General features: G+C 41.8%; 1 protein-coding gene across 2 annotated transcripts in view; it reads right to left on the reverse strand.

The window, feature by feature from the left end:
• SYNJ2 (synaptojanin 2) overlaps positions 1 to 25,585 on the reverse strand; it is a 206,682-nt gene that overhangs the window by 24,363 nt on the left and 156,734 nt on the right. For both annotated transcript variants that reach the window (XM_040350954.1, XM_040350955.1), the window contains exons 15-21: positions 25,218 to 25,410; positions 24,573 to 24,731; positions 19,460 to 19,616; positions 17,130 to 17,247; positions 8,024 to 8,242; positions 4,276 to 4,354; positions 431 to 599 (exon numbers count right to left, since the gene is read on the reverse strand). In XM_040350954.1, coding sequence (XP_040206888.1) covers positions 431 to 599; positions 4,276 to 4,354; positions 8,024 to 8,242; positions 17,130 to 17,247; positions 19,460 to 19,616; positions 24,573 to 24,731; positions 25,218 to 25,410 — 1,094 coding nt within the window. The remainder of the gene's footprint in view (positions 1 to 430; positions 600 to 4,275; positions 4,355 to 8,023; positions 8,243 to 17,129; positions 17,248 to 19,459; positions 19,617 to 24,572; positions 24,732 to 25,217; positions 25,411 to 25,585) is intronic.

Genomic DNA, 25,585 nt, shown 5'->3' on the forward strand with positions numbered 1-25,585 from the left:
GTATCTACGCTTTTAATTGTGTCAATGACTGTGCTCTAGCTGTTACATTTATTTTTTATGAAATTTCATTTAATGTGTGTCTATATTTTATACACAATTTACAAATATGGGGGTTGATTTACTACAGGCATATATACTGTATACTGCAAGCACACTTGCTTTAGATCTTAGTAAAGGAGGGGAAGCTCTACTAATTTCTATCATTCAGTCATGTGCAAGTAAAAATGCAGCTTTTTTTTCCTTGCATGTGATTTAGTATTCTTTGCAAAGTAAAGCTTTACCTCATTTACCCAGCTCTGGAGTAAAATTGAAAATAATCTATCCTCACTGCCTAAAAGATGGTTAGCACCATCTTAAAAAAAAAAAACAGCACATTTTAAATATGAACATAAAGTTAAAGCAAATGTAAGCACTTTTCTTTTCATTTTACCTTCCGATTCATAATCCAGACTGGAAAAATCAAAAGTTTCCTCCAGTAGACATGAGTTGGCATTGGGTGACAGCAATACTACACTGTCTCTATTCCGAGCAATTTCTTCCTGCAGACCCTGCAACCAATCTTCTGTCTTTGGTCTTATTTTTACTGTTTTTCCATTTACCTGTAAGAAAAAGGATTAATTTTGTCAAGAAAAATAAAGCCGTGATGCCTAAAGGGTAACACTGTTTCACGGGAAAAAAAATATATAGCAAAAATTGCTACACAATCAATGTTGTAATTTATTGTTATTAACCACTTCAAGACCGTTCATTTACATCATTACTTTGACGTTAAATACCACTGTTATGGCAGCAGCTAGTTGCCATAACCCTGGTATTTACTTGTACTGCGGGCGATTCTACACCTAATAAAAGCTGTTCCGGTGGCAGATTCGCCACAGAATCACCTTTTTTGACAGTGGGAGGGTCGCCCCCCCCCCCTCCTCTCATTGCCCCCCTCCTCTCATTGCTTCCTGGTCATCTCCGGGCTTACCGAACCTGTCAGCCCGGAGCCGATCCGATCCTTTCTGTGGCTGGGCAAGAAAGCAGAGTAAGGGCAAGATAGCCCCACTGGGCTCTATGCCTATGGAGGAATGCAGTGAGGACTGATGTCACTTCCGCCTTCAGGCCTTAAAGGGATGATTTTTTTCATCTCTTAAAGTGACTTTTAAGTGTACAATGTGAGATCTGAGGTCTTTTTGACCCCAGATCTCACAATGCTTATTTCTATTACAAGGTATGTTTACAAGTGATCAATTTTTTTTTAAAGGGACAGTGTAAAAACAAAAACAAAAAAAAGTTAAATAAATAAGAAAAAATTTAAAAAGCCCCATCCCTCCATGCTCGTGTGCAGAAGCAAACGCATACACAAGTCACGCCTACATATGTAAACAGTGTTCAAACCACACATGTTAGGTATGGCCAGGATAATTACAGGGAGAGCAGTAATTCTAGCACTAGATCGCCTCTGTAACTCTAAACAGGTAACCTGTAAGCATCGCCTATGGAGATTTTTATGTACTGTAGCTTATCGCCATTGTACGAGTGTAAGCATAGTGTTAAAGTATAACATGTTCGATATCTATTTACTCTGCGTAACATCATCTTTCACATTATGCAAAAAAAGTGGGCTAACTTTCTGCATTTTTTAATTCAAAAAAGTGAATTTTGTTCTCAAAAATAGTGTTTGTAAGACCATGGTGTGACATAAAATATTGCAACGATCACCATTTTATTCTCTATGGTCTCTGCTAAAAAACATTTATATAATGTTTGGGGGTTCTAAGTAATTTTCTAGCAAAAAGTACTAATTCAAACTTGTAAGCAAAAAGTTCCAAAAAACGCCTGGTCTTCTGCAGCTGCTGTTATTTTCTGTAAAATTCAATACAACATGGCAACCTGGAGACATTCTGCACGCTGTTGGTGTATAGAACACCCCCAGAAATATCTTTCTTTCTTCTGTGATTGGCTAAAAAAAAATTAGACTCCCACTACAATAGGAATTTCAGTTTTAGTAATATACTTCCCAAGTGTTAAATGCTTTAGAAAGGATGCAGCTTTCTCATTAGAACACCAATGCCGCGTACACACGACCGTTATTCATGATTTGAAAAAAAACAACGTTTTTCTCGACGTGATTTGTCGTGATTCCTCTCAAGCCTGCCTTGCATACAGACGTTCGTGAACAAAAAAAATGCTTGAGCAAAGCGTGGTGACGTACAACGGCACTATAAAGGGGAAGTTCCGTTCGAATGGCGCCACCCTTTGGGCTGCTTTTGATCATTTCCCCATCTCATAACTTGCTTCTAAGCATGCATGTTTTTTCCCCCCCTCGTAAAAGCGTAAACACGACCATTTTTCACAACGAGAAAAAGGACGACGTGAAAAACGACGAGAAAAATTAGAGCAGGTTCTAAATTATTTTAGCTCATTTTTCTCGTCGAGAAAAATGCTCTGGAGCATACACATGGCCGCTTTTCACGACCAATTTAAAAAATTGAGGGAGGGAGTGAGCTGTCATTTACCACTATGTATACACCCACATGTGTGACTCTATAGTCAGTCACATGGGCTGCTCATATGCGATAGGAAGGAAATGCTCAGCATAGAAACTCACTGAAAACTGAGCATGTGCAGAGTTGCCACCACAGCTGCAAAATTCCTAGCTGAATTGGGGACAGAAGGTGGAGAGAGAGAACAGCAGGATCAACCACTTTTGTTGCCGAATTCAGAAAACAGATCTCAAAGTGAGTATGAACAGCATGTAATACACCATTTATTGTTTTTTGTTTTTTATTATGTGGGTTTAGTGACATTTTAAGATTGTCCTCATGGCTATCCTCAAGGTTGTCCTTTAAAGTTCCAATCAAGCCAGGATGATAAAGGTTTTCCTATTCTAAATCAACGGACATCTTCACTTGTCTTTGCAAAGCATACTAACACAATTAAAGTATTTAAAAAAAAAAAATCTTTAATTTTTATTAAAATACAAAATAATTAACCCCCTCTTGAGTCTCTTTTTGCTGAATTTGCCCTGCTGCGAAATGTCACCTCACTTCCTGTCCCAGAGGCATAACAGTAAATAAGAGAAAATCTCTCTAAAGCAGTTTTCACCAGAGCAGATGTCCCTGTCAGAAGATTTCCAACTACCATTCTGTTACTGTGACAACTCTAAGGGCCCTTTCACACCAGCGGACCGTATGTCAGTTTTTTCATCCATCTGTTTACGGATGAAAAAGGAACATACATGTATCCCTATGAGATACCGTGGGTGACAGTGGATGAACATCCGCTGACACCCGATCTCATCGGTGTCCGATATGCTTTGATTCTGCAGACGGAGGAAAATCCTGTGTTTCCATCCATCTGCGGATCGGGTCAACACAGTGTGCAGGGACCGCCCTGTCATTTGCCAGCTCAGCGGGGATTAATGGAGCGATCCCCGCTGAGCAAGCGCATGAGACATGTATGGATCCTCACGGGATCCGTACATGTAAAAGGGTGTACGGATCCTGTGAGGATGTCTGTGTTCACCCTATCCGATCGCAGATGGAAAAATAGGATTTTCCTCCCTCTGCAAAATTGGAGCATAGCGGTGTTCATCCGCTGACACCCGCTATCTCATAGAGATGCATGTATGTCCCTTTTTCATCCGTAAATGGGTGGATGAAAAAACGGACATACGATCCGCTGGTGTGAAAGGACCTTAACATTTTGGACTATCACTTTCTAAATTGCAGACAATGCTTTCCAGGACAAATAGACAGGGTGAATCTTCCGGTCGGGAAGCAAGTAACAATAAAAACCTGATAGAGGTTTAAAAACATTGTCATTCGTTCAGAATCCAAAAATTTAAAAAAAATTCCCTTTACATACACTTTAAAAAAATAATAATAATTTGTCGGTTTTTGATACAGATTTTAAAAATACCACACCTCTGTTTAGAATTTTTCTTACAGGAAGCGTCTGTATACTCTTGAGTAAATGTTTAAAACAAGTTCATTTTGTGAATATTGAACATTTACATAATTAAAGAAGACAAGAGGATTCAGGCAATAAAACAAGATAAATAAGAAAAGGAAGACTGCGCATGATCAGAAACGGCTACAAAAAAAAAAAAAAAAGCCTTTGTCGTACGAGAATTTTCATATATTATTACATTGTTTTGCTTGCGACTAGCTGTGAAACGAGAAAAATCAGATGAACGTTCGCCCCATTTTCTTGTAGTGTGTACTCCACTTTTCTAAAAAATTTTTGGTGATTCTGAATGCCGTTAATTGATGGAACTATGCATTTTACCTTTAAACCATCAAGATCAAGAACACTTAAAGATGTCCTGCTGTCTGCAAACGTCACCATCATTTTTCCCTCAATTACCCTAGAAAAAAAAAACAAAAAGGTATGTAATCACAGCATACATAAATGCCCATTTATACATCCCTGAACACTGTTTTGGAATCTTCAAACTGCCCAAAATGTGTAGATGCTGATACAGTAGCTGTAATTACTACAAAACAAATTGCTTACTATAATGTACAAACTCTCTTAAACTGGCAAGTACCGTATTTATTGGCATATAACATGCACTTCCCCCCCCTGAAAATAGGGGGCAAATCATGTGTGCATGTTATACAATGATATTATACCTGGGCTGCCTCAAAGGGGAAGGAGGGGGCAAGCGCCGCTGGATTACACAGAGCCGGGATCTCCTGTGTACTCGGCAGTCACATACAGTCCCGCCTCCTAGCATACACATTGCATGTCCCGGCATTGGACCAGTGTTCTGTCCATCACAGGAGCCGGCCTGTGTGTGACTGTGAGTGCCGAGTACACAAAAGATCCCGGCTCTGTGTAATCTGGCACTGGTGAGGCTGCATTGATGGGCAAAGGCGAAGCTGCAGATAGGCACTGATCAGGCTGCATTAATGGGCAATGGTGAGGCTGCAGATGGGTACTGATCAGGCTGCAATGATGGGCAATGGCAAAGTTGCAGATGGGCACTGATCAGGCTGCATTGGTGGGCAATGGCAAGGCTGCAGATGGGCACTGATCATGCTGCAATGATGAGGCTGCAGATGGGCACTGGCGAGGCTTCAGATGGGCACTGATCATGCTGCAATGATGAGGCTGCAGATGGGCACTGATCAGGCTGCATTAATGGGCAATGGTGAGGCTGGGATGGGCACTGATCACGTCCCTCTTAAAATGAAGGTGCGTGTTATATGCCGATAAATATGATGTTTATAATGAAAAAAATATAAACAGGGGTGCGCATGCCCACGCACCAATGGACAATAAGAGACAAAATCAATGTTTGTTCATTATAAAGTATATCTGAAAAGAAATAGAAAGCAAATGAGTGTATGTGTATACGTATAGGATTGAAAGCATATAAATTCTGTAGGAAAGCAGAAGGCAGAAAGATACGCCAGTAGTGCCAATTGCTAATCTTTTTTAGCCTGTCCCTATAATATAGGAGTATCAGTTAGATGAATACGATCTACAGTACAAAGAGGCCTCCCTCTCTCAAACAATTTGATTGGTCAACTACCATGGTATGGTTTTCATGCATCCAAGCCTCTCGTTGGTTTTAGTCAAAAAAAGGGTAATTTCCATATCTCCATTGTGACCTACCAGGCAATTTGGCTGGCCAATTACCATGGGATGGTGTCTAGCATCCAAGCCACTTGTTGGTCTTAAGCCTCGTACACACGCTCGGTTTACTCGGCAAGAACCAGCAAGAAAACTGCTGGCAGAGCTTTCTTGCCACGTATACCGAGCGTGTGTACGAGGCTTTCAGGTTTCTCGACAAGAAAACTGCCCAGAATCTAGACGAGAAAAATAGAGAACATGTTCTCTATTTTTCTCGTCGTGAGATTCTCTGCAGTTTTCCTGCCGAGAAACCCGAGAGTGTGTATACTTACCTGTCGCCGTGAAAACCCGTGCATGCTCGAAATGACTGACGCATGTGCGGTAGCTTCCTAGGCATATGTAGGGAGCAGCAAGATGGCGGCGTCGGCATCGAATGTGACAAGAGCATGCTCGTCGTACGCGATGACGTCACCGTGTTCTTGCCTTTCAAGAGAACGGCGGTTCTTTTGAAAGGAGTGTCTGTACACTTGGGCGGCAAGAGATTCTTGCCAAGAATCTCATCAGGGAAGACGCCGTTTTTTTTCCTGATGAGATTCTGGCCTGTGTGTACAGGGCTTTAGTCAAAAAGAGCTCTCTTAACTACATAGAAAACTGCTAATGGAAGACAAAGCAAATAAGTGTATGTGTATACAGCTAATCTTTTTTAGCCTGTCCCTATGATATAGGAGGAATCAGATAAATGGTTACCATCTTCCTCTCTCAAACAATTTGGCCAATTACCTTGGTATGGTGTCATGCATCCAAGACACTAGCTGACTGAGACCAACGAGTGGCTTGGATGCTAGACCATCCCATAAGAATACACATTCACTCATTGCGTTTTCTTTCTTTTCATTATATACTTTAGAATAAAAAAGGTTGATTTTTTGTGTCTCTCTTATTGGCCTTTGGTGCATTGGCATGCCCACCCATGTTTCTAGTTTTTTTTTTTAGTACAGTAGCTATAAACATTATTTGACATGGAAATGGTGGCTAATGTGACATTTAACGGGGAAACTTTGATTTTGCTTAACTAATCTGCATTTTTTTCAAATAATCATTTACTAAAGGGTGTTTCCTTGTTTCAATATACGAAGTGCATGGTGACCTGTCCAATAAGAAAGCCCAGGACTAAAACTGCAGACCCAAGAACTAAGCAGCACCATCTCTACAAGGGAAGTGAGAGGGGTCTCTTTTCAGAGTCTCTGTTATATGTGTAACCTGAAATCCAGCTATAAAAGTTCAGTGGAAGGAATTCCCTGACACAATTCTCATTTCTGTTTCTAAAGCCCTGTACACACGGCCCAGGTTCTCGTCAGAAAAAAAAAAAAAAAACATTTTTCCTGACGAGATTCCTGGCAAGAATCTCTTGCCGGCTGGGTGTACAGACACACCATTCAAAAGAACCGCCGTTCTTTTGAATGGCATGAACGCGGTGATGTCATCGACTACGACTAGCATGCGCTCGTCACATTCGATGCCGTCGCCGCCATCTTGCTTCACCCTACCTATGCCTTGGAAGCTACTGCGCATGCGTCAAAGTCATTTCGAGTATGCGTGGTTTTCCCTAGAGAGGTAAGTATACACATGCTCGGGTTTCTCGCCAGGAAAACACTGCAGAGAATCTCACAATGAGAAAATAGAGAACAGGTTCTCTATTTTTCTCGTCTATATTCTGGGCAGTTTTCTTGACGAGAAACCTCAAAGCCTCGTACACATGCACGGTTTACTCGGCAAGAAAGCTCTGCCAGCAGTTTTCTTGCTGGTTCTTGCCGAGTAAACCGTGCATGTGTACGAGGCTTAAGAAATGTGTAGTCTCACTGTTCCTGCTTTAAAATTGGTGTTCTCACTCCTCTTGCCACAGTCTCAAGATTATAGAATAATTAAAAAACACAACAAGGAATGCTGGACCCAATCTCTATTGCTCCAGGTATTGCAGGTCTACATATCAAGGGGCTCAAGTCCTTGTCAGCCATTAGCAACTTTTTGCCAATGTGTTATAAAAAAAAGTGAGCATTTCAAAATTGTATTTATTTTAATATTAATATACCAGCTTCTATTTATTTGTTGGGGCCTATGCACAGTAGTAAAAAGCCATTTGTGAGCCCACCAATGCACCAACAGCTATTTGATTTTCCAAAGGAGAGAGAAGTGAAAAAAAGGTGAACGCTAAGTAAGACATTTTGTAGAAAATTTGCAGAAAGAAAAAATTTACGAAAGTATGTTTGCACTGATCTGAGCTGATATTTTGGCCCTACTACTATCATCTGATATTATTCACTAGATGGTTAAAAGTTTTACAATACAATGTACAATTGTAGTTTTTCCGTTTAATCTATTGGGCAGCTGATCAAAGCAACAAGTGCCTCACACCCGATACTATTACTTGTGCTTTTATCCCCCTCTTTCTACTTACCGTACAAGTATAACAGTGCCGTAACGCTGAAATGTCTGTACAAGCTCTGTACTAAGGTCTTCGGGGAACTCTGCTTTGTCCTCAGCTGTTGGTGAGTCAATGTGAACTTCCACAGTGGCATCCAGAGGTCCCTGAGAGGAGGAGATTTCCTGAAATACTCTGTCTCTGGAATTTACATCAACCTCCTGAACTTCCACTTCCACAATTGCTAGCACAGGTCTGTGGGACAGAGATGACAAAGATTACAAACTCCATTTGAATAGCTATTGTTCTATATGACGTAACAAAATACTTACATGCCTGGACTATTATAACTTATTTTACACCATTAATTTTGTCTTTTCTACTCATGAACATGTAATGATACACAAGTAAATATGTTACATATAATATATAATAATTCAAAAATACAGGCCATGTTAATAAATAACAGACGCGTTCAATAAAAATTATGCATATTGGGAAAATGTAACTGTAAATAAGTCATAGTAAATATTCAATTCAACACCTCTGCCTGCAGCAAAAACTATATGTCCCAGTGGAAGTATTGCCCTCTTATCCTTTATTATATTTACCCGAGTCTCATCGATCCAGCGCTATGGCCATCTCCTCAAAAGAACAGAAAGGCAGTTGCGGTAGCCATTTACAAAATTATGATGGCATTTAAAAGTTAAAGTGAGCAGATGTTCCTATGAGAGGTGCCTGGATAGAGACCAGTAATATTCTAAACTAAGGGCCAGATTCAGGTACAAATGCGGCGGTGTAACGTATCGTCTTTACGTTACACCGCCGCAAGTTTTTCTCGTAAGTGCTTGATCCACAAAGCACTTGAGTATAAACTTGCGGCGGAGTAACGTAAAGACGTCCGGCGCAAGCCCGCCTAATTCAAATGCGGCGTGTACCATTTAAATTAGGCGCGCTCCCGTGCCGAACGTTTTGCGCATGCTCCGTTAGTAAATTTCCCGACGTGCTTTGCGCGAAATTACGGCGCCCTGACGTGTTTGTGAATGGCGACGTGCGTAACGTACTTATGACGAAATTTTTTTTTTTAAATTTGACGCGGGAACGACGGCCATACTTTAACATGGCTTGTGTAAAGTTAAGCCATGAAAAAGATTGCTTAACTTTGCGACGGGAAAAAACGACGTAACGCACGCGAGTAGCTTCATGGATCGCCGTAAAAGCTAATTTGCATACCCGACGCTGGAAAACGACGCAAACTCCACCCAGCGGCGGCCGAAGTATTGCAGCCTAAGATCCGAAGGCGTACGAAGCCGTAAGCCTGTCGGATCTTAGCCAAATGCCGTCGTATCTTGTTTGTGAATCACAAATTAAGATACGATGCGGCAAATTTGAAAATACGCCAGAGTATCAGTAGATACTCCGGCGTATTTCTTCTGTGAATCTGGCCCTAAGTATTTATTTGAAACTTAAAATAAACTTACAATAAAAATCTTTCACCTTTTTATAAAAAAAAAAAAAAAGGGGGTCCATTTTAATCTAAGCCTCCAACTCACACGGTTTCTTGCAGCCACATATAAGGCCGGCCATACATGGCAATGCTCGGCCGGTTCAGCAGGCACCAGCTGAGATTAGAACCGTTAATGTTGTGGCATAGTGAGGCTCTGTCCCTATGAAATTTGAGGTAAAAGGGACACAGAGTTTGCGGACTGCAAGACTACAGAGTGTAGAGTTTAAATGGAGAAAACTGCTCTGGCAGTTTTCTCCAGGTTTTGCTAGTTCCGGGTGGGACTCTGTAGTTTGGAGATCCCTAAGAGTTTTGGGTGGGACGGGATCTCCAACCCTGTGTCCTGGTCTTGAGGATAGCCAGCAGGGCTGTGTGCACCTGGGCAGAGGGTGGAAGGAAGGTGGAGTTGCTGTGTAAGGTAGCACAGTGAAGATGGGCACTGTGATGTGTTTGTGAGGGGGTAACTTATGTTAGGAAGACTGTTATGTAAGTGGGGGGGACTGTGATATAAAGAGAGCACTGTGATGTATTGGGTATGGGCTGTAATATGAAGGGAGGACTGGGATCTAAATAGAACTTTGGTGTAAAGTGGGGGGACTGTAAAGTGAAGAGGGGTCTGTGATGTAGGGTGGAGGAGACTGTAAAGGAACTGGGGGGGGGGGGCGCGATATGAAGGGAGGACTATGATGTAATGGAGGTGAGGCATGTGATATAAAAGGGGACCTGAGGACACTGATGTAAAGGAGGAAGGGGGGACTGTGATACAAAAGGGGGCTTGTGATGTAAAGGGGGGACTGGAATGTAAAAGGGTGGTGTAAGGTAAGGAGGGGTTGTGAAGTGAAAGAGCTCTGTGATGTAAATAGGGGGCTTGTGATGTAAAGGGGAGACTGGGATGTAAAAGGGTGGTGTAACGTAAGGAGGAGTTGTGAAGTGAAGGATCTCTGTAATGTAAATAGGGGGCTTGTGATGTAAAGGGGGAACTGGAATGCAAAAGGGTATTGTAAGGTAAGGAGGGGTTGTGAAGTGAAAGAGCTCTGTGATGTAAATAGGGGGCTTGTGATGTAAAGGGGGACTGGGATGTAAAAGGGTGGTGTAACGTAAGGAGGAGTTGTGAAGTGAAGGATCTCTGAGATGTAAATAGGGGGCTTGTGATGTAAAGGGGGAACTGGAATGCAAAAGGGTGGTGTAAGGTAAGGAGAAGTTGTGAAGTGTAGGATCTCTGAGATGTAAATAGGGGGCTTGTGATGTAAAGGGGGGACTGGGATGTAAAAGGGTGGTGTAACGTAAGGAGGGGTTGTGAAGGAGTTCTGTGATGTAAAGGGGGGACTGTGAGGTAAAGGGGGTGTAACGTAAGGAAGGGTTGTGAAGTGAAGGAGTTCGGTGATGTAAAGAGAGGGCTTGTGATGTAAAGGGGGGACTGGGATATAAAAGGGTGGTGTAACGTAAAAAGGGGTTGTGAAGTGAAGGAGTTCTGTGATGTAAAGGTGGTTTAATTCAATACCCATTCTAAAAGTATTTTGACAATAATTGCTTAATATAAAAGATATACACAAGAGATATTTCTCACAGCATTATTTTCTCAGGAAGTAACCATTTCCTTGTGATGTGTGTTATTAAGTGCAGAAGCTCCCCAGTGTATCACCCGTCACGGTTCCATAAAACACATTGAAAAGAATAACGATTGGTACTAAACATGAACTCTCCACCTGATGACTAATACCAGGAGAGATAGTGCAGCTAATGACACACTACTGGTGTACAGCACTGCAGCGCACATTGGGCTCTATAATGATAATCATCTCTGTAGAAACAATAGAGAAAACATACACAGTACTGTCAACATGAAAATCAGCAAGCCATTTCTAGTTTGAACATCTACAGCATATCTATGTATAAATACATTTAATTTAGCATTAATCTTGACATACACTGTTACGATGCAGGAACAGGAAAACAATAAGATTCCTTTGGTGTTCTATAGCTGATATTTAAGAGAGAAAAACAAACCCACAGCAATTGCTTGTGCAAATTTCTTAGAATGAAGCATTACTGCTGTTACCTTCTATTGTTAAAGCACCAAGGTGATATACATTCAATACATGCTGTAATAAATAGCTGGAAGCCTAAAATGTATATTAAATTGTATTATATACTGTGAACAAGGCTTATTGCCGAAACACATCGTCCACTGTCTATGTACTCACTAGTATGGCAGAATAAAAATATCTGAGGTTTATGGAGTTGCCGGCTGTTTTATTTTTTCTTGTTGACTATAATGTCTTTTGGTGGATGGGAGGACACCACAGCTTTGACACCTGGATTGCAACTTCCAGCTTTATAGGAAGGCTCCACTGCTCTGAGTGATGCATCCCTTTTGTTTGAATGTTTTAACCACTTGCCGACCGCCGCATGAACATTTACGTCAGCAGAATGGCACGGGGCAGGCAAATGGTTTTAATGTACAGTATGTCCCTTTAAATTTGCCGCCATGTGGGCACGCATGCCCCTGACACGGGCTCCGTGACCGTGCCCGCGGGACCCGATGTCCGCCGATTGTGTCACGGAGCTGCAGAACGGGGGGATGCCTGTGTAAACAAGGCATCTCCCTGTTCTGCCTTGTGACAGGACATTGATCTTCTGCTCCCTGTCATTGGGAGCAGTGATCAGTGTTGTGTCACAGTAAGTCCCGCCCCCATAAAGTTAGAATCACTCCCTAGGACACACTTAACCCCTTCCTTGCCCCCTAGTGGTTACCCCCTTCCCTGCCAGTGCAATTTACACAGTAATCAGTGCATTTTTATAGCACCGATTGCTGTATAAATGACAATGGTCCCAAAATAGCATCAAAAGGGTCCGATGTGTCCGTCATAATGTCGCAGTCACAATAAAAAAATCGCTGATCGCCACCATTACTGGTAAAAACAAATTGCAAACTCTGATGCCTATAATGCCCTACCTACAAAGTGACACCGCTCAGCGCTCAGACAAAAGCAATTTAGGTTTATGAGTAAAATATTAAAGTGCAAAATATGACTTAAATGACAGCTGCTGCTTAAAACACTGAGTATAAAAAATAAAATAACATTAAACTCTAAAACCAAGAGAGTCTGTGATAATATTGTAGCAGCGCTTCAATCAAACCACAGTTTGACAGATTTCTGTAAATAGTTCATACAGGAAACAACAATAGTGTAATGAACGCCCTCAGGCGAAGTCAGGAAGTGACGAAACGCGCCAGGGCGTGACTACTGTGAACCAACCGGAAGTGACCTGTGCGCTCCACGGGTCGGGAATTAACCAGGAAGTAAGGAACACGGCTGATCCCACAGACGGTTCTGCTCTTCTAATATGGTGACTGAATGACCACACTTTTGATTGACTGCTTTGCGGTACGTTTATCTTGTAAGGGGTTTTGGGTGGTTTTATTAAACTTTTAAAGCGCTACTACTCTATGTGGACATTTCATTCATTTCACATGTTGCTGCTGGACCCCTGTATTAAGCAATTGAATTTGGTGGAAAAGTGCAGTTTGCTGTGGATGGCTAAAGTGATTTAAGGTGCAACTGACTCTGAATTGTGGTGCGTGCATCCCCAAAAGGAGACAACCCCCTCACGTGGTGAAAAACTTGTGGTGAAAGGTGAACTGATACAAGATCAAGTTCACCATCAAAATCACAGACATCCTCCTTTGCACCAGTGTTTCCTGTATGAACAATTTACAGAAGTCTGTCAAACGGTGGTTTGATTGAAGTTAAAAAAAAATATTACTAAAAATGACATAAAACTATCCCCTATATTATAGACGCTATAAATTTTGCGCAAACCAATCAATAAACGCTTATTGCGATTTTTTACATATCGGCCTAAACTGAGGAAAAATATTTTTTTTATATATTTTTGGGGGATATTTATTATAGCAAAAAGTCAAAAATATAGCTTTATTTTCCAAATTGTCGCTCTATTTTTATTTATTGCGCAAAAAAAAAAAAAAAAAAAATGTGATCAAATACCACCAAAAGAAAGCTCTATTTGTGGGGAAAAAAGGACGTCAATTTTGTTTGGGAGCCACGTCGCACTACCGCGTAATTCTCAGTTAAAGCGACGCAGTGTTGAATTCGCAAAAAGTGCTCTGGTCATTTAGCAGCCAAATCCTCCGGGGGTAAAGTGGTTAAGAACGAGGACTAATCTACATTACCCATGTTAAAGGGCCAGTAACCCCTGGTACACTACAATATAGGTAGGATATAGAAGGAATCAATGGCTTGCACCCAACAGTATAGCAAATCTTTATACACAATGTACAACTTCTGCACACGTATTGATATATTAAATGCTTAGCTATAAATGTTACCATTACCCTGAGTGGGTGAAGCACATGTTTGCTTTAATTTACATCTTAGTTAGGCTCAGGTTTTTTTCAGTGGGAGCATGAGGGGCAATGCAGTTCCGGCACCTCTAGAACTGAATGTATGTACTGGTAAGCGGTGCTTGGGTGTGCTAAATGGTCTACTGATTCTGGCTGCTGGGGGATCTATTGTAGTTGGAGTGGATCTATTTTTGCAGGGGAAGGGGTGTCTATTTCTGCTGGGGAGGTCTGTTACTGGTGGGGGAATTATTGTTGCTGGGGTTGGGTCTTATATTGCTGGGTGAAATCTGCTGTTGAGGGAGGGGCCTATCTCTGCCTGCTAATGGGGCTATTGATGTATTGATGCTGGTTGTGGGGAGAGATGTTACTGCCAGCAGTTTATTGTTTTTGGAGGGATCTATTGTTGCTGGAAAGGGGGGGAGGGTCCATTGTTACTGGCTTTTACTGCTTTTCTTGATTAAGAAATTTCATAAAAATTATTTGGCTCTAAAAAAATACTTGGTTTTGTATTCTCCATAAAGGGCTGTACCAGGAGGTGAACCAAGGAACGGTGCTCAGAGGTGGGTACCGGTGAATCTATTTTTTAAGACAAAAAGCCACGGATAGGATTCCAAAAGACAAACAGAATGCAGTATATCTGCCCGTTTTAGACCCTGTTAACTTGAGTTTCAAATCCCTGCATCTATAGCCACCAACGATCTAACACTAACCTATCTAGCCCTGTAAAGAAAAAATCAGTATACATACCTTTTTGGAAGCCCCTCCGACCCGATCCGACCAGATCCCACTCTGAGCTGTGAGTGAGTGAAAAACTTGTAAAGCGCAACACATGCGAACTGAATCGCCTCTGGGCGCTGTTTCCATTCCCGGGGTAAGGAAGCTCCTCAACCTCAGAAGAGATGGGTTTTAATCTTTCTCCTGAAGGCCAAGTAGTCCGACTCCCGTCGGATGGTAGTTGGTAACGCATTCCACAGCCGAGGTCTCTGGACTGCAAATCTTCGATCTCCTTTGGACTTGTATCTGGCTTTGGGTATTTGGACTAGGTTTTATTTGTGGATCGCAGAATGCGATTTGGGTTATGGGCTTTTATTTTTACGCATAGATATTGGGGGGCGTTGCCATGAATACATTTATGCGTTAGGCAAAGTGCCTTGAAAGTGATTCTGTCTTTTACTGGGAACCAATGAAGGCATCTCAACGAAGGTGAGATTGATTCCCATGTTTTTTTGCCGGTCACTAATCGAGTTGCAGACGAGTGATTTGGTATTTGGGGAGTCCTAGGTAGGGGGCATTTGCATAGTCAAGTCTAGAATTGATGATTGTTCCCACCACGACTGCAATGTACTCTTTCGGAATAAAGGGGATGAGTCTGCGTAGTAGGCGCAGCAGATAATGGGATCCGCTGACTACTGACCCTATTTGTGCATCCATTGTCATGCAGGAGTCGAAAATTACTCCAAGACTTTTGACTTTGGCGCTCGGGGTGATAGTTTTCCCCAGAATGGGCGGGGGTGTCCAGGTAGACGCAGTGTGACTTTTTCGGTTTGCGTGAAACAGGAGAAGTTCTGTTTTTGAACCGTTGAGTTTAAGATAACTATTTGTCATCCAGTTATCTATTAGAGAGAGGGATTTCTCTAGTCCAAGAGAATGATCCTCTTTATTGCAGATGCGGAAATAGAGTTGAGTGTCGTCTGCATAGGAGTGGTACAGTAGCTTCTGGTTACTGATGATTTCAAAGAGAGGGCGGAGATAGATATTGAACAGGACGGAGGCCGAGAAGGACCACAACGCGTTTCAGAGCATGCGCAAAGGAACCGACCTGCGCGCTCCTTTTTCAAGTGTCACTTGAAAAAGGAGCGCGCATGTCGGTTCCTTTGCGCATGCTCTGACGCTACGTTCTACCTGATGAATTCCCTGCCGACAGTGAGACATCCACCACGGACATAACCGGCTCCCCCCGGCTCTCCTCGGGTCCTAGCAGCTATATTCCATCTGGATATTTGGTCTACTGATCGTCAGACTTGTGCCAGCTTCCCTGACTGCAGCATAGTGTTTTATGATGCAAGTGCTGGATTATTTTATACTTTATATTAAAACACAGTTTACTCAGTGGCGCTTTTCTCCTTATGTTCTCTGAAGAGTGATCGAAAAGTGGATTGCTCCTCAGACAGCAAAGCTAGTGTGAATGAGCCATTACAGTAATGCCGCGTACACACGATTGGTCCATCCGATGAGAACGGTCTGATAAACCGTTTTCATCGGTTAACCGATGAAGCTGACTGATGGTCAGTCGTGCCTACACACCATCGGTTAAAAAAAACGATTGTAAAACACAACGACGTGCTGAAAAAAAACAAGTTCAATGCTTCCAAGCATGCGTCGACTTGATTCTGAGCATGCGTGGATTTTTAACCGATGGTTGTGCCTACTAACGATCGTTTTTTTTTCTATCGGTTAGGTATCCATCTGTTAAATTTAAAACAAGATTGCTTTTTTTTAACCTATGGATAAATAACCGATGGGGCCCACACACGATCGGTTTGGTCCAATGAAAACGGTTCATCAGACCGTTCTCATCGGTTTGACCGATCGTGTGTACGCAGCATAAGTGTTAAAGAATTTTATGGCCAGCTTTAGTAATACACTTTAAAGGATAACTTCATCATATTTAGGGTGTAACATGCTACTATGCACCTGCCTCCCGCTGCCAGGGCTCCCCTTTTTGTGACAGCAGTCCGGGGATCTTCTTCCCAGCACCTGCAGTTGAAAACAGTGTGGCTGTGCAGGGCTCCGTCTGCACAGCCGAATCCTTCATTCAGATAGATTTGCGAATGAAAAAACTTCAGGTCCCATCTACCACTGTGGTAAACAGGCTTGTAGTATCAATGAACTGCAAATGCAATGATCAGCACACTCGTAGTGCATTCACACTGCCTACAGCTGATACAGGAACTGTCTGCCCCTATAAAGGTGCAGGGCAGAGGGCTTCTGGCAATGTGACATTGCACCCACAATCCACTGACTGCTGGTGCAATGCTCTGCAGGCTCCAGTGAAAAAACAAAAAAATGCACATTTTTTTTCCCTGACAGAATATATGCGTTTATAATTTTTTCTCACAAAAGCTACCTTAACCTTTAAAAATAAAAAATAAATAGGTGCCACTATCTCTTATATGGTTTCTCTGCAGACACATTGTACAATCTTGTTTTAAATGTGATTCTACGACGCTGTTGTCACACTCCACACCCACCCCAATCCAAATAAAGAGTACCTGTGATCAGAAGCTGGAATCTCTGCTCTACCATAATACATCAATGCTCCAGGAGTCCATGTGTGCTTGATCTTAGGGCTGAAATCCAAATCATTGTCTAGAAGATTAACGTCTCCAGCTATATGTGGATTTTGAACACATGTAATACAAGATGTTAATGCATCATGGTTAGTAAAAATGACTTTAAACAAGTATTTATTATTATGTCAGCAAAGCAGGGTTGTCCCTTCTGAAAAGTGACAGATACCAAAGAAAAGAACAGTTACATCTGATCCCCAGGCAAGCCGCTAAATACAGAACTGAGATACATATCTGGCAGCTGCATTATCTGCCACATCATCTGTACTTCTATGAGATATAGAGATATAGATAGCTGGTCTGGTGGCCTCACTTTTCTTTCTGCAGCCAAGCAGCACAACTAGGTCTCATCCCAGTCTCCAGCCTGTTAATGGAGGTGCAGCAAAAGACTTGTGAGGTCATCTCTATGCTCTCTTCTGCTTTAAAATATTTATCAGCACATGTACATGCAGGACACCAAAGTGGCCCTCAGTGCTGTCCCTCTATCTCCCAGTCTGGGTTCTGCTGTACTGTGGATTTTATGAAGCAGAAAACAAGCCAAATTAGCTTTGCTTACAAAGAGTAAAGTGGAAAAATACATTTTTAGGCGCTGCACTAATTACAAAAAACATCCAGCATTGCCAATAATCAAGAGAAGTTGATTTTTTAAGTGTCTTATACAAAAACATAATGCTGAAAAATCATTTTTCAACAAATGTATTTATTCTATTTGCTTGTTATTTGTTACATAACTAAAAAACGTAAAGAGGCAGTTCCAGGTTTGAATATTTTATAATATTTTATACATGGTTACAGGTGGACCAATGAGTCCAGCTGCGACCATTGTAACTATGCATTAAGCTTACCTGGCTGACTCCCCGAACGTTGGAATTTACTGAAGTAGACAGCGCTACTCCTGTGATTATCAACTTGCTTCCCGGTCCTGGGTCAAGTGGCTGCACATCTGCTAAGTGAACATGGGAGGTTGGCCACTATTCAGAGAAGGCTTTGCATTTTATGACTGAATGTTCTCTGATTGACCAGATCTGACAGAACCAATGTTTCTATGTAAATACCATACTTGGGCGATGCCTCTGGAAGCTAAAATTCACTGAAGAAGAAGTTGCTACACCAGTGATCTCAACTTGCTTCCAGATCTCCCATGCTGAGCGCTGACCTTCTGCACAGGTGCCATTCAGAGAATGACCAGATCTGACAGACCTATGTTACTATGTAAATACCATACTTGGGCGATGCCCCTGGAAGCTAGAAATCACTGAAGAAGATGCTGCTACATGGGTGATCTCCACTTGCTTCCAGATCAGCCATGCTGAGCGCTGACCTTCTGCACAGGTGCCATTCAGAGAATGCTTTGCATTTTCTGAATAAATGCAAAGTGTTCTCTGATTGGACAAGGTGGAGAGTGTGATGTCACTGCAAAGCATTCCCTGAATGGCACCAGTGCAGAGTGGCTGATCTCCTGTGTTCAGAGTGCAGAAGGTCAACGCTCAGCATTGGAGATCTGGAAGCAAGTTGAGATCACTGGTGTAGCAGCATCTTCTTCAGGTAATTTCCAGCTTGCATGGGCATCGCCCAGTCATGGTATTTAAACAGTAACATTGGTCCAAACTGGAAACTATGTACAAAATATCCATACATACAATTAATTCATCTTTAATCTCCCAAAGAATGTTTCAGTTCTGAACATTTTAGAGATTGGAGGATCAAAGTATTGGATGAGCAAAGTGATTATATTGTTTTGGATAGAACAGAGGAGGGTTAGAACCTCTGTCAGGTTTTCATTGCCATTTGTGTACCTTTAGGACAAAACGTGATGGGTGAATCTCTCCAAGGAGGACACAGTTAAAACCAAAATAAAAAACACATTCTTTACTGAATAGGGGTTAAAAAGGACAAGTGGAGGAAGTGAGGAAAAATCTCTAAAATATTTTCATTAATGCCTATGCTTGACTATCCTGGTAACAACCACACCCCCACTTTCTGCACTGGCATCACAGGAAGTTAGGAAAAATCTCTCCAATGAGCCTACAGAGAGAAATAAAAACCAGACAGAAGAAGTTCCAAACTCTACCCAATATAAAAAAAAAAGTTTTAAATTATTTATGTACCACATCTTTTCATACATGAAAAAATAAATAATGTGACTTTTTTTGCAGTGTTGTTAGTATACCCCAATACTATTGTTTAAAAATGCAAGGATACTTCAAAGAAACCCAAGTAGTAAATGGAACTGTATGACTAGTTTACAGTACCTGATTTCTCAAATGGTAATTTCTTTCTCCACCACAATACTCTGTCCGTCCATGCTGGAGTTCTACACTTTTCACTTGTGTCATAAGCCTCTGATCCAATGTCATACTTGTAAGTTGGTCCAAAGTGGATAGTACCTTCATAGAAGTCCTTAAATATCTATGAAAAAAACATAGTCCATGTCTGATTACAAGAGTCATCTGAGGTTTGTAGAACATTTTTGTTATAATAAAAAAGGAGGTAGTGCACGATAGTGCTCATATGACGTCCTCGCCTTGCAGAACCACTAGGGGGTGCACGTGCGCCGCGTTACTGGGAACCCGCTGCTCGTGCCCGGCGCCCGCGATGTCCATCGGGCACCCACAATTGCCCAGTAACTGAGCAGGACTGTGGATCTTTGTGTGTAAACACAGAGATCCACGTCCTGTCAGGGAGAGGAGACCGATGCGGTGTCCCTTGTACATAGGGACACAGATTGGTCATCTCCCCCAGTCAGTTCCCTCCCCCTACAGTTAGAATCACTCACTAGGGTACACATTTAACCCCTTGATCGCCCCCTAGTGTTAACCCCTTCCCTGCCAGTCACATTTACACAGTAATCAGTGCTTATTTATAGCACCGTTCGCTGTATAAATGTGAATGGTCCCAAAATAGTGTCAAAAGTGTACGGTGTGTCCACGGCAATATCGCAGTCATGATAAAAATCACTGATCGCCGACATTACTAGTAAAAAAAAAAAAAAGCTATAAATATATCCCCTATTTTGTAGCCGCTATAACTTTTGAGCAAACCAATCAATATACGCTTATTGCGATTTTATTACCAAAAATATGTAGAAGAATACGTATCGGCCAAAACTGAGTAAAAAATTATTTTTTACATATATTTTTTGGGGATGTTTATTATAGCAAAAAGTAAAAAATATTGCTTTTTTTTTTTTAATTGTCGCTCTTCTTTTGTTTATAGCGAAAAAAATAAAAACCACAGAGGTGATCAAATACCACTAATAGAAAGCTCTATTTGTTGGGGAAAAAATATAAAAATGTAATTTGGGTAAAGTGTAGTATGACCGCGCAATTGTCATTCAAATTGTGACAGCGCTGAAAGCTGAAAAATGGCTTGGGCAGGAAGGGGGTGAAAGTGCCCGTTATTGAGGTGGTTAAATATATATTACACAGTCACATCAGTCCCTGCCCTCAAGGAGCTTACAATCTAAGGTTTACCTTTTCTGCAACAACATTCCTTACCTCCTCTTCTGGAATGCCCGTCGGTGCTGTGCATTCCTTCCTCCCAGTGCACCCTTAGAAAGCCAGATGCCAAAGATACACTGTGTCGGGCCGTGCATGTTCATAGACACACACATACCGGTAAGCCACGACCCTGGTAATGCTGTTAGTTAGGAGTCTAACAGCAGGAGGAGCCTCTGGCTCACCTTGGCCCCAGTGTCTCCTGTGAAAGCAGGAAGGGGAGCGGTGCCGCAGCTAGGACAAAGGTGGAGTCGTGACAGGGATCAGGCAAGTGTTTAGAGATGGGTAGAACAAGTAGGGGGGGGGGGGTTTACCTAAAAGCGGTGCTTTGTGCAAAACCATTGCACATAGCAGGTAAATATAGCGGGCCAGATCCACGTAGTGCGGCGTATTTTTAGGCAGGCGTAGTGTATCGTAGTTACACAACGCCACCGCTACTTTGAGAGGCAAGTGCTTTATTCACAAAGCACTTGCCTCTAAAGTTACGGTGGCGTAGCGTAAATCTCCCGGTGTAAGGGCGCAGAATTCAAATGATGAACAGGGGGGCGTGTTTTATGTAAAATAAGCTTGACCCCACGTAAATGACGCTTTTTTCGTACGGCGCATGCTCAGTATCACGTCGAATTTTCAAATTAAATTACGCCCGCTCAATGCCTAGACGACGTGAACGTAATTTACGCAAAGCCCTATTCGCGAACGTTTTACGCAAACGACGTACACAACGGAAAATTCTACGCTGGCCCGACATCCATACTTAACATTGCGTACGCCTCATAGAGCAGGGGTAACGTTACGCCGAAAAAAGCCTTGCGTAAACGACGTAAAAAATGCGCCGGGCGGACGTACGTTTGTGGATTGGCGTATCTAGCTAATTTGCATACTCGACGCAGAAATCGACGGAAGCGCCACCTAGCGGCCAGCGTAAATATGCACCTTAGATCCAATGGCGTACTAAGATGTACGTCAGTCGGATCTAGCCCAGCTTTAGGCGTATCTTGTTTTGTGGATACAAAACAAAGATACGCCGGAGCATCCTAGAAGTTAGGCGGCGTATCAATAGATACGCCAGCGTAACTTTTTTGTGGATCTGGCCCAACATGTTTACGTCAAACTGAAAGCTGTATACCTTATACTTCAAATAGTGACAGGAAGTCATGTTCTCTTCAAGGGTTGTTTTTTTTTTTTTTAACATGCTGTAGTTAATGCTTTTTTTTTTATGTAAGACTTAAGGCTTTACACAAAGGAATAATAAAACATATACATAGAGAATATTTTCTTTTCACTACTAAAGCAGTTTTCTGTAGAGATTTCATCTGTTATTATGGTAAATTATACCTTTTTAGCACATCGTGACTCCTATAAACCAAAGTGTTGCATCCATTAGCTTAGAATGATACTTAATGTCTTATTACTCACCTGACAGAGTGACAATGAGCCATTGAAATGACTACAGATTATCTGTTGAAAAAGAGCTACAGTGGAGAGGGATCAGAACACCTGGTAGATTTTTATTGCTGTTGGTGTACCTCAGGGGTCTCAAACTGGCGGCCCTCCAGCTGTTGCAAAACTACAAGTCCCATGAGGCATTGCAAGGCTGACATTTGAAAGCATGACTCCCTCAGACTGAGGCATGATGGGACTTGTAGTTTCGCAACAGCTGGAGGGCCGCCAGTTTGAGACCCCTGGTGTACCTGTTAGGGAGATTCACCCTCTCTTTTTGTTCTGTTTACCTATATCACCCAAGGCAAAGAAAATCCCAAATTTGGGGTTGTCACCATAACAGGAAAAGAAGGAAAATCTTTCAATAGGGACACTAGTTCTGTCAACCCTTGTTACTTTGGAGGGAATTTCTGTCACTTGTTTTGGTTACGGGAGGGGAAGTGAAGGAATATCCCCCCAATGGGACAACGATGGCAAAGACAAAGCTGATAGAGGTTTTATCCTTCTATTATTCCTACCTGAAATTTAAAAAAAAAATGGTTTCACTCTTAGTTCTACTTTAAATCTAGTCAGTTGGTATATTCTTGCATCAGCGATAACAGAAAAGGTTTAAAATGAGATCATCTGTAAGTTCTAAGGCACACTGACCTGACTCTAAATATTTACAGAAGAAGCAGTGAATGGGCTCACTGACCTCTGCAGCTGCAAGCACCATGGAGCAATTCATCCTCAAGTTTCGCTTTCAATAGATTTTTATTGAAAATATTTACACAAACAAAACTTTTTGAAATTGCCAAGTTGGAATGTAGCTGCCAAGAATGTAAGAACATCCAACAGTATATTACTACACACGACTTGTAGCCTGCAAGTTACAGTAGGTATGAATGAGCCGGGTAATTTTGCTGCAGGCCGCAAAACAAAAAGCAGATAAGAACTTAGGGTCAGATTCACGTAGCCCGGGCGCAGCGTAACGTAACCGATTTCAGGTTACACCGCCGCAAATTTTCTGTCCAAGTGCCCGATCCACAAAGCACTTACCTGGAAATTTGCGGCGGTGTATCCTAAATCCGTCCGGCGCAAGGCGGGCCAATTCAAATGGGGCAGGTACCATTTAAATTAGGCGCGCTCCCGCTGCAAAATTTCCCGACGTGCTTTGCGCAAAATTACGACGCGACAACGTTTTGTGAATCGCGACGTGAAAAAAAGACTTGCGCCGGGGAAAAAAAATAAATTCAAAAGCGACGCGGGAAAGACGGGTATACTTTTACATGGTGGAGTAATTTTCCACTTTGTAAAAGGTGCCCTATCTTTGCGACGGCAAACTAACACTTGCGGCGACGTAACGACGGGAAAAAGTTTTGTGGATCGCCGTAACTGCTAATTTGCATACCCGACGCTGGTTTACGACGCAAACTCCCCCCAGCGGCGGCCGCGGTACTGCATCCTAAGATCCGACAGTGTAAAACTATTACACCTGTCGGATCTTAGGGATATCTATGCGTAACTGATTCTATGAATCAGTCGCATAGATAGAAACAGGGATACGACGGCGTATCAGGAGATACGCCGTCGTATCCCTTTTGTGAATCTGGCCCTTAAAGTCTGAATAAACAACATGAGCTGCAAGAAAATTACTGTAGTGCTTCCGCTTTGACGATTAACTGCTCCAAGGTGTTTGCAGCTACAAAGGTCAGTGAGGGCTTGTTTTAAAGCCAATGTTCTGCTTATTTATAATATGTAAATGGTATGTAAATATTTGAATGACAAGTCTAACCTCAGTTATACTTTAAAACACTTCTCCAGGGCTTGTTCAGAACAGTGTTTTTTTTTTATGTATTTAAAGTCCTGCCCACGCTTGAGAATGGAGCTTTTAGCATTTCAGCACTGGTGCGGAAGTGCATTTAGCAGTGTATTACTAAACATTCATGCAGCAGTTTGGGTGCGTTTTACAAAGTGTACTGGGGCTTGCAATTTCCATGGACACACACTACCATACTTAATATGCAATTTTAAAATCACTGGCCTTTTAAAAAGTTTGAACAAAGCCTTGATGCATTAAAAAGAATATATGTCATTCTATATGGTTGATTTGCTAAAGACAGAATGAAAAATGTTTACTTAGCCAAATGAATAGGATGTAGCTGTATTCACTTTAATTATCATGTGCAGGCAAAATCATGTTTTTTAACATTTCCCTTGCACGTGATTTGGTATTCAAAAGGAACACAGCTTCACCAGTACATTCTGTACTCTTGTAGTAAATCAACACTTTTGAGTGGTCATGACATTTCCTTTACACAAATTACTGTTTGATCCATAAAAAAAAAAAAAAAAAAAACTATGAGTAACCTTCAGAAATATACTGTATATGCAAAACAGTAGATATATTTTAGTGTAATTACTGGAAATAAAATCAATCTGTACATACCTTTCCATTTGCTTTTTGAGTCTGAAGTTGATCAAATTCAAGCAATTTCTTCCAGTCCTGGCGTTTAATAAAGTAGAAAACCTCCTCATATGTAAGGTCCAGTCGGTAATTAAAATCTCCACACCAAAATACATAATCATGTGAAAAAACATTTCTTCCCTTGAATTAAAAGAAAAAAAATAGAAAAAAAATTACTTGGTGTATATTTCTGGAAGTTTGCATAGACTAAACACCTAAGGGAGCTGGCTAAGCCATATAAATGACATATGTTGCTTCCTCATTGCCTGTTTGAACCCTCAAAACAGCAACCCTTCATGCTGAAATCACGTGCATTGCCTTAATCCTTATTTATAACTTGTGGTTGGAGGGCAAAGCCAAGTTTTTACACCCCCATCCCCTTAAGCTGCAAAGGCTGTGGATGGGGGGCATGATGCTGCTGAATTCAAACAGGTGGTGAAGAGGCATTTTAGATTCTCCCTGCTGCCGGTCAAATGCCCTCTGAAAAGATATTGACTGCAGAGGGCAACACCAGTATAAAGGAGCCCTTCATTTAGGCAGCCACCCACGTGAACGAGCCCCAACACTGCTAAATATTTTACATTCACTGCATTGTACTGACAGCCTCCATTGCAATATTCCACTCACCACAGGGAAGCTTAACTTCTGTGTGATTTCTTTGTAATCATCATTCCGTTCTTTCACTTGGGTCTGCCCAGCAGTAAAGTGACTACAAATAAAGCAAAAACTTGTGCTGTAGAACTGGAAACGTATGGCTACTGCTCCTTTGTTGCCAGTTTTTCCTCCCATGCCAGTCTTAACAGTGTCCACTGCCAAGTCTCTGTAAGAGAAAGAAAGTGAAAACATCCTAAGAAATTATAAGGAAAGTGTACAGCGGAAAATAAAACCCTGTAGGGCAGCTTTTCTTAATCTTCTTACCCTAAAGGAACCCCTTAAAAATTCAGGTCTCTGGAAAACCTTGTGAAAACAAATTTATTGGTGGTCAGTGGGACAAT

This window comes from Rana temporaria, chromosome 4, assembly GCF_905171775.1.
Source record: "Rana temporaria chromosome 4, aRanTem1.1, whole genome shotgun sequence".
NCBI classification, from domain to species: Eukaryota; Metazoa; Chordata; class Amphibia; order Anura; family Ranidae; genus Rana; species Rana temporaria.